This window comes from Crocodylus siamensis, chromosome 1 (assembly GCF_052110815.1).
Source record: "Crocodylus siamensis isolate JL-2025a chromosome 1, ASM5211081v1, whole genome shotgun sequence".
Taxonomy (NCBI): domain Eukaryota; kingdom Metazoa; phylum Chordata; order Crocodylia; family Crocodylidae; genus Crocodylus; species Crocodylus siamensis.
Window position 1 is genome coordinate 374,623,262 of NC_143395.1, and position 17,068 is coordinate 374,640,329.

General features: G+C 39.8%; 1 protein-coding gene and 1 long non-coding RNA gene across 13 annotated transcripts in view; one reads left to right on the forward strand and one right to left on the reverse strand.

Moving 5' to 3' along the window:
• The window catches only part of NBEA (neurobeachin), an 835,610-nt gene that overhangs the window by 400,190 nt on the left and 418,352 nt on the right, over positions 1-17,068 (reverse strand). For all 12 annotated transcript variants that reach the window (XM_090027554.1, XM_090027509.1, XM_090027581.1 and 9 more), the window contains one exon: positions 13,283-13,344. In XM_090027554.1, coding sequence (XP_089883680.1) covers positions 13,283-13,344 — 62 coding nt within the window. The remainder of the gene's footprint in view (positions 1-13,282; positions 13,345-17,068) is intronic.
• LOC149875094 (uncharacterized) overlaps positions 11,884-17,068 on the forward strand; it is an 81,409-nt gene continuing 76,224 nt past the window's right edge. The window contains exon 1 of the long non-coding RNA XR_016439172.1: positions 11,884-12,212. This is a non-coding gene — a long non-coding RNA (uncharacterized LOC149875094). The remainder of the gene's footprint in view (positions 12,213-17,068) is intronic.

Genomic DNA, 17,068 nt, shown 5'->3' on the forward strand with positions numbered 1-17,068 from the left:
TCCATTGGGTATATGCCTCCCTTTTAGTAAGGAGACATTCCCGGATGCTCTTAGTGAGCCATGGGGGTTTATGTGCCCTCCTGCTCCCTTTGACCCTTGTTGGGATTACCTCCCTTTGGGCATGGAGGATCGTCTCCTTAAGGAGCAACCACTCCCCTTCGACATCTGATTCCCTTCCCCTCTGGGTCCTCAGCGCTTCCCCAACGATCCTCCTTAGCTTGTTGAAGTCAGCCCTCCTAAAGTCTAGGGCTGTTGCCTTGCTGCAGCCCTTTGCCACCTTACGCTGGATGGTGAATTCCAGCAAGCGATGATCACTGTCTCCCAGGTGGCCCATCACCCGCAGCCCCCTCACCAGGTCATCACCCGTGGCCAGCACCAGGTCCAACAAGGCATCTCCCCTGGTGGGACTGTGCACCTCCTGGGTTAGATGGAGGTCCTGCACTCTGGCTAAGAACCGACGTGAGCGATCAGACTTGGCTGACTGCTCCTCCCAGCAGATGTCTGGGAAGTTCAGGTCCCCCATGATGACCACATCCTTAGCCCTCACTGCCTCTGTGAGCTGACCTAAGAATTCCTGGTCGAGCTCTTCTCCCTGGTTGGGAGGTCTATAGTAGACTCCCACCGTTAAGTCTCTCTCCCCTGGACTGCCTTTTACTCTAACCCAGAGCACCTCAGAGTGCCCCCCCTCTACCCCCTTGCTAATTAACGAGGAAGTATATTCCTCCTTGATGTAGAGTGCTACTCCTCCACCTTTCCTTCCTATCCTGTCCCTCCTGTATAGCCTATAGCCCTTGACACTCACCGCCCAGTCATGCGATGAGTCCCACCACGTTTCTGTGATCCCTACTATGTCAGGGCTGGTGACAGCTAGGAGGAGGGCGAGTTCCTCCTGCTTCTTCCCCATACTTCATGGTGATTATGAGATGTATTTTGTGGGCACACCATATCTGCTCCTTTATTTGGGGCATCACTAACAGGTCCAGAGAGGTCTTGCTCCCCCTCTATGAGGTGCTGGTCAGGCTGCAGCTGGAGTACCTTGTCCAGTTCTGGGCGCTGCACTTCAAGAAGGACATGGAGAACCTGGAGAGGGTCCAGAGGAGGTCCACTCATATGGTTGAGGGCCTCCATGGCCAGCCCTATGAGGAGAGGCTAAGGCACCTGAATCTGTTCAGTCTCTGCAAGAGGAGACTGAGGGGGGATCTTGTGGCTGCCTACAACGTTATCAGGGGCCACCAGCAGGGACTCGGGGAAAGTCTGTTCACCAGGGCCCCCCTTGGAGTCACCAGGAACAATGGTCACAAGCTGAGGGAGGATAGGTTTAGGTTAGATATGAGGAAGAACTACTTCACAGTAAGGGTGGCCAGAGCCTGGAATAGGCTTCCCAGAGAGGTGGTGCTCTCACCTTCCCTAGAAATCTTCAAGAGGAGACTGGATAGGCACTTGGCTCCTTCCTGCCCATGGCAGGGGGTCGGACTAGATGATCTGTCTAGGTCACTTCTGACTCACTGATTCTATGATTCTAGAATAAGTACACCCAGAATGTGCCCCAGGAGATAGCCATGCCCACACACTGGCTTGGAGACAGCCCTCTGTATAGTTGAACCACTAAACAACAGACTCGGGAGAACTGTTCCAGGGATGAAGACTAATCACTTTGTACTCCCATCCCTAGGGCTTGTCATGCATCTTGCCTTGTCATGTATCCTAGCTGTTCCCCACTGTTTTCTTGAAATCTGTGCAGAAGTGTTGGACAAAATGACCCTTCAGGGCCTTTCCAAATCCATGATTTTAAGATTCTATAAATACTGTAAAGAAAACAGCCTTACTTAAAAAGCCAGAATTTGTGTACGAACTCTAAATTCCACCTTCTGTGTATATGCATTACGATACCATATTTACATTACACAATCACATTTTATTTATTGTATCATTCAGCACATGGAAAGAACAATGAATAGGGCAGAAGTTTCATTAAGAGAAAAAGGTATTTTCAGATAGGTAATACATGGGCTGGGACTGACAATTGACTTTTCTCTCATCTCTTGTATATACTTTTTGTAATCTTAATGTTCTTCTAATGCACTTCCTTGTATATAATTATTAGCATACTTTAGAATATGTCAAGAAGGAAGAATATGCCTAGGGCCTGCAGCTCCTGAAGAAATACAACTACATCAGAATCTGTCTTAATTTAAGAAAATGGTTCTAGTCCTTGGGGTTACAGAAATTTTAAAAGCCCAAGCCAGTCCATGCCAATACTGTAGTGCACACATACTTGCATTAGTTTTATGTTAGCTAGCTCAAGTAAGGTAGAACTTGGGTACTTCACAGGGCTGGGTTTCTTACTCCACAAGTGAAGATGATAGTTTGTAAAATAAATAAAGGCACACAGATTTGCAGCAAATAGCTGGGCAGGGGCTCTAGTTAGGTGCAGCTTTTATTTCATAGGACCTTGCTTTTCCAAGCAGCTGTGCAGGACCACTGTTGAGATACAGATAAGGGGGGAAGAAGTGCACTTAGAAGTAAAACTGCAGGAAACAGCTTCATGACTTGTCCTAAATTTTGGAACTTGCTATAAATTAAATGGGTTGAAAACCACCTGGATATAACTGATCCAGGTTCTATTGTCCAGTCTACATATGGTAGCACAGAGCTCAATGTGGACTAACCAGACAAATATTTATCTTAGTGCTTAAATGGTTCTGCAGGCCTACATTTCCTGAGCCTGCAAACAAAAATTCAGAGACATGAATAACCCTCCTTCAATCTGAGATAGTAACTGTGTGTAGTCATGGTAGATGTCAATGGGATCCTAACAAGAGTTATCTTTATGTAATATGAGATAAACACAGGCAGTGGGCCACCCTTCTCCCTTTGCTTGATGAGTTAAGTACAAAGGGGTCCCACTTCTCCTGCACATGCAATGGAAAGCAATGTGGTTCTCTAGGAAAAGGGATCTTCCCTGTGAATCCCAAGGAACAAGACATACTCTCTGGTTGCATCTCTTGCTTGATGACAGATGATGGGTATGACACTCAGGGAGGGGGGCAGTGAGGTGCCAGATTACCTAAAGGTGTAATATTAAAGAACTACAAAGCTTTAGATCCTTTTGCTAGGAAAATATTATCAAGAGGAGCCTAATTACCTTCATGGGTCACATATTATAAACAATAAAAAAAATATCAAATACAAAAAATATTTTCCTAAATATCCATAGTTTTTTCTGTAAAAACCCAAAGAGGCCACTGTCCAGTCCTGATATAATCTAAGTATTTAGGACTACCCACTTCCAGTCCCTTGGAGAAGGGATATGAAACCTTTTCCAGCTGTGGCCAGTTCAAAGGGTGAGCAGGTACTAGAACTCCACTGCTACTGCCACTTTTTCCAAAATGACGTAGGGAGAGGACCCACAGCTGCTGCTTGTGTCACCTCCGGGGTGGGAGTTTCTTAAGTCTGCTGCTGCTTTACCTGGTCTCTGAGAGAGCCCACTGAAACTGGCCCAGGTGCAGGTTGTACAGCATGAGGGAGCCCAGGTTTCTTCCTACTCAGAGCCCAGCCTTTCAATCTCTCACTTTCTCTAGAACCCGGTGGCCCTGACTCAAGGAGCAAGCAACCAGTTCTGCTCCTAAGAGAAGGGCTTCATCTTCTGTTGGGGGGGCAGGGAGGACTGATCACAATCCAGAGTTCCAAGCAGCACAGCAGACAGTCTTGTTTCTTTGTCTGTTCCTTATACTTTTTGCTATGATCTTTGGAATACTATGGAAAAATGCATATTAAAAATCTTGTAAATAGTAAAAAGTAAATACTAGTGTTCAATACTAAGATTCAACATAGGAAGTATTCTGACAAATTAATTTAGAGACCCTTAAAGGTCTCAGAAGTTTATATTATGAAGCATGTTCTTGTTCATTCTCCAGGACTAAAACGGCTTTGTATCTTGAGTTCTAGCAATTGCTCACTCAATTCTCATTCTGCTGAGAGCTGAAATCTCAACTGATTTTAGCTTTACTGTAGTTCTTTTTTGCTGTCCTAACTTCATCAGTCTGCATATTTTATTTCTTTCTTCATTCTTTTGCCACTGATTCTTTCATTCTGAGATTTTAATAACCCAGTTAAGTTCTTCAATTACTTCATTACTGTATTTTAAGAATAACTTATTGGCATAGATACAATTTAACTATGCAAGTTATTTTGTTTATGTTTCTGAATATGATTGAAAATGAAGTCTGTAAGATCATCATCACCTTTTCTGGGAGCACAGTTTATCTAATTTCATACAACTCTCTTTCTAATCCTCATGAATTCTGTGTGGTTTGCCCTTGGTTTCAATTTCATACTGCAAAGTTGCTTGTTAAATGACTGATTACATCATATCTTCAAAATCATGCTCTGAACCACTCCAGTGGAAATTTCAAAGCAAAACTCAGAGGAAATGTCATTAAGGAAAGTGTTACAAAGCTTTCCATCCATGGGGTAAGAAGGGGGAATGAAAAAATGGTTTTAAGACAGAGCTTGATAAATATATTAATTGGATTATATGACACAGTTGCTTTCAATAGCAAGGGACTGGATTGGACCTGAAGGTTCCTTTCAGCCTTATGTTTCTAGTGAATGGTGCTAGAAAAGGAATAAAATCTAAGCAAACCTCCCACTATTAATCTGAATAAAGACAGGAATCAAAAGATTCCAGCTCTTTCACCATTACTTTTAACGTCCTCCCCATACACACTCATTTCCTATGGCTAGCAGAAGTAAGAGAAAAATATATCCCTCAACCATGTTTTTCCAGGTTCTGCAGCTAGCTATTGATGAGTGACAGAATTGAAAGAGAAACTGAGTTGCTACTGGTTAGTTCTTTTGTTATATTTTGGGCTACTTTCTATTAAATGGTCCTCACTTTGTACATGCTTAGTCACATAGTAAGGGAGCTGCAAAATGACTGGCAACATCCTCCTGGAAAACAATGTACAAGTACTGGGGATTGCTTGGATCATGGGATAAAATCATACAAAGCATAGGCGACTGGTAGAGGGTGCACAGGGGTACGCATGCCCCCTCGACAGCGCCTGTGCCCCCCCAACGGCCAACACCGATGCTGTCGGTAGGGCTAGTGCCCCCCAACAGGGCCAGCACCATTGGCAGCTTCTGCGGGTGCCCTCCCGCTGATTCAGGAGGCACCAGTCACTCGTGATACTAAGGAAAGAGATTCAGGAACTTTTGAAGCAGCAAAGTTGTGAATCTTATTTGCTATATAAGATTCACTATAGTACAAAAACCTTGTAGTGAAGGCGGCCATTCAGTCTCATTAATTAAAGACTATGGAGACTAGCCTTCTGCTGTGCCACTGATTTGTGGAAGCTCACGTTCACATTTTTCTTTCACTCACTCTTCCTTTTGGAACCACACAGAACCATTTCCTTTCAGTTCCAGACAGTGACCCTCCCTCCCCTCCCCTAGATCTCACCAAAACAAATAATCTAATATTACTAGAAGCACCTATTGGTAATTTACAGAAAGGAGTGAAATGCAAAATAGTCAAATATTTAAATATTTTAAAAAGTCGGCAAGCTCTGAAGAGACTGACAGATCTAAACTGAGATTATAATATTAATTTTAATTGTCTTTATGGAATTCTAGTGCATCTATAATTTCTAGACTGTGCTTGATCTACTTCACAAGAAAAAAATACTCTCAATTTCAAAGCTGCAAGTTGTTTTTTATTATTTGTGGTATTTGCTTCCATATGTGTGTAATCAGTCTAAAAGCCAGCCCCATTATAATTCAACTAAACTTTGATGTTAAGGGTAGGTAGTTGATTAGAGGTATTCCAAAATACACATACTTTTTTGGAAAGGTGGCAGACTATTCCTTACATTGTGTTACTCGGTGAGGTGGATAATGAGAACTAATAACCTCCTCTCCATTAAACCTGTGCTCTTGGAACTGGATGGCTTCCTCCCACCCTCTCTCCCAGATCTTGAAAGCAGGGGTGTCAAGCCCACTCTGCAACTGATCCAAACTGCAGGACTCCTAGCAGACTAGCTCCATCCCAGAGGAAGGGGAAAGGATCTAGCAGCAGGACAGGAGGTGCTGGTGATTATGGCAGCAGGAAGGCTAGAGGTGATGGCAGCTGGACTATCAGTGGGACAGGAGGCGCCAGTGGTGGCAGGAGCCATGGTGGTGGTGGGGGGGCAGTTGCAGTAAGACAAGTAACTGCAGGGTGAGTGGGGCAATATCAGCACAGTCCCTGCTTGCCCTCCTGATGCTGAGGGCTGTGGATTCTGCAGCAGGCCCTGGTGCCAAGGGCCATGCACCCAACTTCCAGAAAACCACTGGTACCACAGCAGTCTGGATGGAGCAGCTCTGCAGGCTGGATCCAGCCCATTGGCTGTATGTCTGACACCCTTGCCGTAAAGAAATACTCCCTACTCACAAGGCCTACATGTTTGGCTCTTTGCTAAGAATTTTTTTTAAGTGCAAAGGGCCTAACAGGGCAGTCAATGAGATGCACCTTGATCGATTAAGAAGCTGGAATATGGCAGGTACTACAATTATCTGTTCAGGACTATTCCAGAAGGGGCTAGAGTTTGCACCTAACATGTTCCTACTGGGACACAGATATATATCCTCTTCTGATATATCCTGAAGGCCCCAGGATCTTCATGAAAACCCAGGAATGAACAGAAGAGCAAAGGATACTTGCTAATCATGGAGGGCAAAACAGAGAAATAGAGAGTGCCCAAGTAAATAGGCGTCTTAAGACCTGTACCCCACAGTATAAGAAAGCAAAGGTACCAAACAGAAAAGAATAAATATGGAACTAAGATTAAAAGAAGTAGAGGGTCAGGAGATGGACACGAAGGATGGGTCAGCATATATGAAAAATTATCCAGAGTAATTCTGATAAGCATGAGGAATTAACCAGAGTAATCCCTGACATATCTGATGTCATGTTCTCTTTCCAGAACAGCCTAAATTTTAAAGCACAAGATACTGAGATCAGGAGAAAACATTTGTTTAAGGCAGAGAGGTAGAAGTCTTGTGTGAAAATAAGCTCTCTGTTTCTTGTTTAGGAGAGAAAGTTAATTTACATATTATAATTCAATCCCATTATACTTCTCATTTTATATTTTATTGCTTGGTGTTTGTGCTTTGGTTTTGGAAAGGATAGTAAACCGTATATGTACATGCATTTAAGTACAGGAGAAAAACTGTCAAAGTTATAGGGCTGACCAATATAGATGCTAGATACTTGAAACAAGACTCTTTTGGATATCTCACCTAAATATTCTAGACTGTGTGGAATATATGTGATTTTCCTGTAATACATGCCAACCTAACTGTATTGTGCAACACTATAGCAGGCCCTGGTGCCAAGGGTCATGCCCCAACTTCCAGAAAACCACTGGTAGCACATGGGGTCCATGGGATGGTTTGGGAGGCTCTCTACCCCTGGGACAAAGGGCCTTCAATACTCCCTATTAATAGAAGAACCACCCTCCTACCTTGGCAACATAACCCCCCAACCCATGTGCCCCTTCCACTATCCAAACTTATTTCTTCAGCTCCTGGCACTGGCAAATGCCAGTAAAACCAGTACTGGGCACAGCTTGCAGGATGAGGGAAGGTTGATTTGGTGGGCGTGGGAGAGGTGGTTGTCTATCTGGGGGGTGAGGGGAGGGGCTGGGGGACTAATAATAGCCCAGGGCCGGGGGTGGGAGTGGGCAGTAGCTGGGCTTTCCTGGCTTCAGGGCTGTGCTGGGAACTCTACAGAAGTTCATTTACATTACTCTTACTGGACCTGATCTAAGTTAGACTATCTCAGAGATATAGTCAACTTAGATCAGGTCAAACACTTTTAGACCAATCTAAACTGTCCTGAACTTCTGTATGGTTCATACTTAGATCAACCCAACTAAATGTAAGGTCTGCACCTGGGTGAACTAAGTTAGAATAGATAGCCATTTTTAATGTAACCTAACTTCCCCCTAACCTCCCTGAATGTCTGTATGTACCCCAAGCATGTTGCCACAACAGCCCTACACAGAAGGACTATTACCTCTGCAAACATTGCAAAATACAATTCTAATTTTTTTCCTCCTATTGAACTACAAGCTCATATCTACTTTTCCATATGCTCACTCAGGTTGCCTTTGGCACGATCTTGTCCATGTTTGTTTTCTAATTACTCATGTTTTTAGATACTATTTCTCAAAATATGGCACATTTTTTTTGTTTTCCCATATAAAGATGCAAGACAATCTAAATAGATATAATCTCATGTGAAAAGTTAGCATTATTAACGAAAGTTTTCACTGTGTTCAGGAAAATCCAGATGCAAGTTCCAATGTACTTAATTTGTTTACTAATTTTATAATTTCCTGTATAAATAGGGTGACCATACATCCTGGTTTGGTTGGGACAGTCCCAGATTTTGTAGGCTTGTCCCAGCCAAACCATGAAAATTAAAACAGAAGTCCTGGAATTGCAGGGGCATTGGGCACAATCCAGTGGGAAGGCAGAACAACATGGTGCACTGTGCTGCTCCACCTTCCTGCTAGACTGTGCCCCATGCCTCTTCCCACCTGCCTCTGTCTCCAGCAGTGCCATTGACTTGGATGGAAGGAGGGTGTTCCAGATGTCCTGGATTTTCTTATAGCCACCCTAACTATAAAGATGTCCATGTGATCTGGCAATATTTGTTCTCTATAAACTATTTTTGTTGTACAGTTTCTCACAAAAACTATTTCAAACTCTATTTACAGCTTAATTACAAGATGGCTGTTTTGGAAAGTTCTCATCTCTATGAAGATCTCCTAAAAACGTCTTGGTTAATTAATCAAGCAATTTTTACTTTTTATAGGTGAATTCCCCTTCACCAATCATTGCTCCAAATAGCATCCCTAGGGAGCACATATATATATATATATATATATATATATGGGGAATCAAGACTAAGCTACGCTCTCCCCCTTTTAAAATGTTTCCTTTCTAGACCCTTGGGTTATTTCGATCAAACTTAGAGCACAAAAAGTCCCTTTTATTTAATCAAGAGAATAAATTCTTCAAAACTGCCAAATACTGAAGTTTGTCAGCTATTTTTTCTATGTGCATTAGAGTTTCAATGCAATATGTTGATTTATTACATAAAGCTAATATTTGGTGATTACATGATTTACTTTTAAACAGGTGAACTAGTAATGTATCTTAAATACTAAAACAGTATTTTCTATTAAACAAAATAAACCCCTCATGTTGACAGATGAGGTACAGAAAAAACCGTAAGTGATATCTGATAAGGATTTATTATAAAAACTTGAAAAATCCTTTGGGATAATATCACTCAGTTTCTGCATAAGCTTCACCTCTGAAGAGGGGAGACTTGCAAAAAATCTGGAAGTAATTATAAATTAATGTACTATTTTAAAAAAAATTGGAAAAATACTGAAATCTAAATCTGCTATATATCAAAGGAGGAACTATACTGTAAAAATTAATGTGGAGCACTTTCTTTTTAAAAAATTGTATGATTTATTTTAAAAAGCTGCCACTCAAAACAGTATCACAGCTGTGAAATGCACAACAAGACTATGGGGAACAAAGACTAGCTAATCAAGGACAGATCTTGTCAAAAGAACACATCTTCATCCTTTTTATGGGAAAATATACTGCATCCAAAATAAAAGTGCGGTTTCGTGCAAGTCACTGCATATTTACCATGAATTTCCCAGAAATATATTTTATATGTAGAATATATAGAACATTCATTTTATTCTGCATATAGGAAATCAGAAGATGTAAACACATCCAAAATTAAGCTACTTTTTGGTCTAATGAAATGAGAGGTATGACACCACTAATTTTGTAAGAGAAAAGCTACAGCAGACAAAGATGTACTGAAAATACACACAAGAAAAATAATTTTTGAAACCCAGATAATGCATCATTCCTACAGGAGTTCCTTTAAAGCTTAAAATGTATTTTTCACAGAAACTCTAAATTCCTTGGGGAAAAAGACTTGATTGCATACTCTTTAGAGGCTAAAAGGCTGCCCATATGAACTGAATTATCCATGACATGTACCTTCAGACATTTGTAATATGATATTTCATGTAAATTTAGACCATACCTTGGACTTGGGCCGCTGGCAATGTTAAGTTTATTCAGGAGCTCAGATAAGAAAAAAAAATTCTGACATCCTTGCTAATCTGTAGTCGTTAACATGGAATTTCCAACATAAAGAGCATAAAAGCATCTAATTTGCTGTAGCAAATGAAAGGAAAACAAACTGTGCATTTCCCTTTCCTTTTTCTGTGTCTAAAGTTACTGAGTTCTATGCAAACAAAATCTTACTTTTCAAAGGTTTCTAGATCATCATCTATCCTTTGAAAGACATGCACTTCAAACTTCCACAAGTAAACTGGAGAATGTAATTCACTTTGAACATCCATTTTAACTATATGGATTTACTCATGTTATCAAAGCAGCCTTAGTTATGTCCTATACTATAAAATGCTGAACATTTATATAGGATTTCCAAGCTGTATTTCTCAAAAAAGCTTTCAGAGAAGGATGGGTATCACCATCATCTTGTGGCTAGTTCTGTAGCAGCGCTGATAAAACAACAACCCATAACTCCTAACTCCCAGTTCTCTTGCTTATCAGTGATTACATTACCACCCTATATCCACATTTCTTCTTCTTCTATACAATATTTTCCACTATTTTTTTCACATAAAAATTCTTTCAGACCTACTTAGTGTACCTTTTTGACAACTGGCTTTAAAAGTAAACAGAAAAGTCAATACATCTGTATTACAGAAAAATACTGAGATTGCAAACCTGATGGTTTTGTGGCATTATTTGAGGTAAATACAACTCCTAGGCTGATTTGATTCATTGCAAAAGGGGAGAAATATTTGAGCTGGACCCATACCCAAGAGCTCCCTGGGCTAGGTACAGGCATCCTGAAGGCCCAACATGTAATCCATGTAATTTACACAGTTTTCTGTAAGTAGCATAGTTTCGATCGGTTTTGAACAGAACACACATTCGCCCTTTAGGTGGGGAGGGGCAATCTGAGACTGGGTTCCGCCAGCCTCAAACCAGGCTGCGTGTGCGAAACTTCTGTCCTGTTCTGTATATAGACCAGTCTGTGATCATTAATAGTGTAATGTCTGTACCTGGCCTTGAGCAATTCATACAAAACACCTCAAGACCTTTGGCCCAAAATAACAACATAAGGTTAGAATGATAATTTAAAAAGTGCTGGGTAAAAGTGGAAAACAGGGCACAGTTGTCCTTAATTTGCAGGCCAAGAAGACAACCCTAAAACTCTCAGAAATACCAGCTGTGGGACACAGTAAGAAATCCTTTTTATGTGGGAGACTGGATGAAGGGAGGAGAGCTCACTGGTAGAAAAACATTAACATTTGGCAGTATAGTAGAAACTGAATTACTATTCTGAAATGTAAGAGAAATGGAGGGAGCATTTTTAATTGTTTAATCAGTGTGTATGCTTTTTTAAGGAAGTAAGCTATGAGTATTATCTTTTAAAAATGGATGGTTGCACGTTTGAAACATTAACTTTAAAACAATTCACAAAGACATATCAAATTGATTTAGCTATATTTGTTACAGAGCTTCTGAGATGTCTAAAGGAAAAGCACTGCAGAAAGAGCTTGAATTTCTCACTCTTCCTTTCAATCAATATTTGAGGCAAAGTTTCATCTCTAGGGCCCTTAATGGCAGGAATTCCTGGAGCCAGCAAATGAGTAATGTTAAACCTATGATTAGATGATGAGGCCATCAAAGACACTAGACCCTAATGCTACATTCCATTTTATTCCTGTGAATTGCAGTAAAAGCAAAGGCTAAGAAGAAAGCATTCTAAGTTATTCCTTTCTACAAGTAAAGGCTTCAAAAGCTGTTAAAAAAAAAAGTACCATGACATGAAACTCAAAGGCCTTAATGGATTTTTTGGAATTTCCCTTGAACCCAGGATTTAACCATTAGGTAACAAATTTTTCAAGTGCCCTGCAGGAGAAGGTTTGAAGTTCAAACCCCACTGAGGATTCCTGCCAGTGATGTATTTTTCTTTAACTTCTCCCAAACCAATATCCATCTTGGGTAAAAGAAAAAAAACAGGATCTAATGATTTCCTTATGGGCACAAGCTTGAAGAAATGCAACCTATGGACTGGCAAACAGCAGGTAAGTTAGAAAAAAAACTGTGTTCAGTTGTAAATGTTACTAATTTTCAGCAAGCTGTACTTTTGAAACAGGTTTCATTTAAGCTGCCGGTAGAAACTCGTTTTTATTACAAGTTGTAAAACATATTTCCAATATGCAGTAGATTATACAGTGGAAACTAAGTGCAAGCACTTTCTTAGTATTAATAGTATGTTTAAACAGACACGTTATTTTTATACACTAACCCTGTATGAGTTTAATTTCTATTAGCTTTTGTGTGGCTTTTAATTATATGAAATAATTATTTCTGGAGACAACTTCAAACCTGTAGGAGAGTTGGGTTTTGTTAGGTCATATGCATTTACTGTAGATAACTAATGAAATCACAGAATGTTTGTTGATTGTTACTAATTTTAAAAACAATTTTATGTATGAAACTTATCCAGTAGCCTTTTTTGAGAAATATAATTAAAATTCAGAGTTATGTCATCAAACAGAAATTATTTGTTTCAATATATTTGTAAAATGATGCTGTCAGTTTTATTTCCATCTTTCCAGATTTCTCACCCCCAAATTCTAATGCTATATTGAATAATTTGAATTTCCCCCAGCTTTTTAAATACTAGAAGCTTACATTAAATGTGCAATAATTTATGACAAGCAACATTAAAAGGTGAAAGTCAGTGTGTCCACTGTCTAAGTCTTGCAAGTTACTAATTCAATAAGATCAAAGATCAAAATAAAATTATGAAAAATAGATTCTGAATTCTCCTTTTTGAACCTATGCTAACATAGGAGAAAGTACATAGGCATGTATACAACAGTAAAAAAAGTACTGTGTATAGACATCTCTCTCTTACATGTAGTATATAAAAATTACTCTATTCCAAAATTGTGTAAGAACTGTACACTCATATACAGTAAGAAACCATATTCAGATGGAACAATGACATTTATAGTTTCATCATATTTACATAGAAACACTAGAAAAAATGAAAAGAATAAACAAACAAACAAGAATACTAAACTCTGAAACTTACAGTAATATGTCATTGTGCGAAGAAACTGATTAAAGCCAAGAAATGCCTTACCTGTGAACAAAGCAGCATAACAAGTTCAACCACCGAAGTACTTGATTTCATGCAAACCAGGCCTGCAACAAAATCAAAAATGAATTTAAAAAGGCTGCTTATATTAAGCTGTCAAAACTTGGTAGTTTAAAAATACTATATGATTGAATTAATTTCCCCCAAAGCTATTTACTAGGCATTTTTAATCATTCAAATTTACTGAAACAAGTTTCAAGTGCAAACTGCTTAAGACCTTTTGAATCAGATATGTAGATCATACACCTGTATATATAATATACAGAAAGCAAGGAAAAAATCTGTGTGAACTGACCTCATCATGTTTATACACAGGGGTTTTTTTAATTTAATTATAGGTTGTAATTTTAAATAAGTCTTGCAGGGTGAGTACAACTCTCTGACTAGTTGAAAGCAATCTTACCCATGGCTCATTCACCTGGAAATGCATTGTCAATACACAAGAACAATCACTGGGGTCTTAAACCTGCAAGGTTTTATGCACACAAGTAACTTATGTCACAGGACTAAAGTCCTTAAAAAAATCAGACCTTTTCCAGTAACTATTCACATTTCCCCTTTACACATGGAAAAAGTCAAAAGTTCAAGTAATAAGAATTATCATCATTGTAATAGCTACTAAATCTATTTCTGAAATAATACATATGATGCATACATGTAATTAAATGTCTTAGTACAAATAAACAGGGGTTTTTTCAAGCTATAGGTTAAAATGAAAAAGGAAAATATATTTTTATTTATACAATGAGGTATAAGAAAGAAAATGATTTTTAAACAACATATATTTTTGTCTACATACACATGCAACTTAGCTTTGAATAGCTACAATATGGCATGTTATTATTTATTTGCAGTTTTAGAATTTTAGACTTAATTTTGGAGAGCGCCAGTGCCACATCTTTGAAAATAAAAGATGCATTGGAAACAACAGATTGGTTCATTCAGACTATGGTAGAGGCATGCATATTTTGGTGTGAACTCTAAATATGGCAAATATCAAATTTTAATACATCCATCATGATGGGTTGGGATTTGAATGCATCCTCTGTAGGGTATTAATTTTTTTTAAATATATATATAAAAACATGACTCATACTGCTAGATGGTAAAAGGAAAGTTGAAAAGGAAATTGATTTAAGTAGGTTTCAACAAAGAGCCATTAGAGACAAAAGCACTCCTACACAATCGCATGTATATTTATTACAGGTAGTGGATAAATACCCTTTTGTGCCCACTTTGCTAACAACCCCATTCTTATTGTACAGTAAGACAGAACAAGCTGTAAGGAGGCACTACAATTCCATTCTATCAGATCTATGAGCAGACAGTTAACTAATGAAATAAGAGGCAGATGTGAAAAGCTCATTTAGGGAGACAATTGCTGTAATTGATCAGTTATACTCATGCTCAAGTGCTGCTAGAGAATCAAAAAGATTAATGGGACACTTATCACCTGCAGGCTACTTCAACTACTTGAAACCTGACAAAGAAGAACTACACAGCTAACTCCACATAGTTTGCGTGCATGAACAGCCTAAAAAAATGATAGATAGTACTGTTTGAAGCCATGAAAAACCACCTTTGGTTCAGCGGAATTAAAAAATCTGTTTATTAAGCATATATGTTTTCTTTCATATTAAACTGTTAGCGTGCATGATTTTAAAATGAAATAAACTCTAGTAGAATATCTCCTCACAAAACAATGTTCTAAATTACTTAAATAATTTAAAGGTATTTTTAAAAAGAGAAAAAAGTGTTTCCTTACTGAGCTTCCTGTATCATTAAAGCACAGTAAAGGCAAGATAGCTGAATCAGATAACAAGCAATTATCTTTTCAGCAGCAACTTTTGGGTACATTTTTATGCAATAAATATACTTAGCTAGCAGAAAAAATACATTCTTTCCACATTAAAGAAGCACAGTTAACAAACTTTTTTTCTGTATTTTTCATTACATTAAAACATTTAAATGTCTGCAGGCACTTATAGTAGTCAAGCAATGTGCTGTGCTTTTTTTGTGTGGCAAAAAAAGAAAAAGGTGCGTCTTAAGTGACATAAAGACAAATCACAATTGTCATGGTCACCAGGAAAGGACCCTGATTTCCCAGAGAAAATCAGGGTCCTTTTCTGGTGGGCAATGTAGGTAAAACAGAATCCTTGTTTGAAGGAAATCATAGACACCCTGTGTTAATGCAAGCGTGGGTATTTCTAATAAAGTTTATCATACTATATCAGACTTCTGGAAATCCTGATTAGATTACTACAGACTGACTGAAATGAAGCCTTGCATTCTACTTGGCAACATTTCTCTGTCTGGATTAAATGTAACAATTTCTGAACACTGCATTCAATCCCTTCCAAAATTCCAGGGACTGTTCTAAGCATTGATACACAGAACCATGATTTTGGAGCAAATCAAGGGGGGAAAATGGAGATGCACAGAGCCCCTGACATCTGGCTAGCACACCCATCAGCTGTAACCAGGTCTGTAATCATCTAGAGATCAAAGAACCAGCTGATGGGAACCATTAACACCTTCCAAAATAACGTCACCCCCAATAGAGTTTAAAATTTTGACACCCACAATAATGCAACTCCCAGACAGAAGAGAGAGAGATACTTTTACAAATTACAGATTCCACTAGCTTAACTATTTACACATGAGAATAGAAATAAAGGGGGAGGGGAGAGCTGGCATGCAGGGATATTGTGGGGGAAGGGTGCATTAATCCACTGGAGTGTATAGTACACTCAGTGTACAGCAGAAATGAAGCCGGCAGACCTCTAGATATGGGCAAGAGAAGAAAGGAGCGATCACAAATGGACTGGGAGTTACACAGACCCAACCTCTGAGTGGACAGAGATTGTAGAGCCCCCAGCAACATGCTGCACAATCCCTAGGTCACCTGCCACCTCCATGCTGTGCCACATGGGTCCCTCCCACCCCATCACATGGCAGGCTTTCCCCTGCTGTACAACACTGTGTGCAGGCCCAAGGTCTCCCCAAATCCTCCAGCCATGGGTTCTTTTGGCCCTGTATGTCATTCTGCCCTACCTGGTCAGGGCAGAAAACAGAAGCTGGAGAAGAGACGGGGAGCCTGGAGACTCCAGCAGCAGCAGGAGAATGAGAAGAGCAGTACCTGAGAGCTACATGTCATCTGCCGGGCACCAACTAGACAGCCCTGTTTTAGATAATGGCTTACTGGTTACACCAATTGACCAGCAGGTGGGGAAACTGGGTTCATCCTGAAGTGTTTGCAATCTGCTGCTCCCAACTTCCAGGAGGGTGCCCCAACCACCAAACTATATAGACTGGGGTAGGCAAGGTTCTTTGGATAGATGTGATATCTTTTATTAAACCAACTAAATGGTCTAAAATTGCTCCAAAATGTTAATGCTAGATTGTGGGATTGTAGGAATGCAAGATTCATGGGGCCAGAAACAGACAGCCCAGAAGCGCCCCAAGGGATGACGAGGTCGAACGGTCACAAACTCCTGCAAGACCGTTTCAGGCTGGACATAAGGAAGAATTTCTTTACTGTCCGAGCCCCCAAGGTCTGGAACAGTCTGCCAGCGGAGGTGGTTCAAGCACCTACATTGAACACCTTCAAGAGTAAATTGGATGCTTATCTTGCTGGGATCCTATGACCCCAGCTGACTTCCTGCCCTTTGGGCAGGGGGCTGGACTCGATGATCTCCCGAGGTCCCTTCCAGCCCTAATGTCTATGAAATAAGAAGACGGACTTAATCTGACCTAGTTAGGGCATTCTCC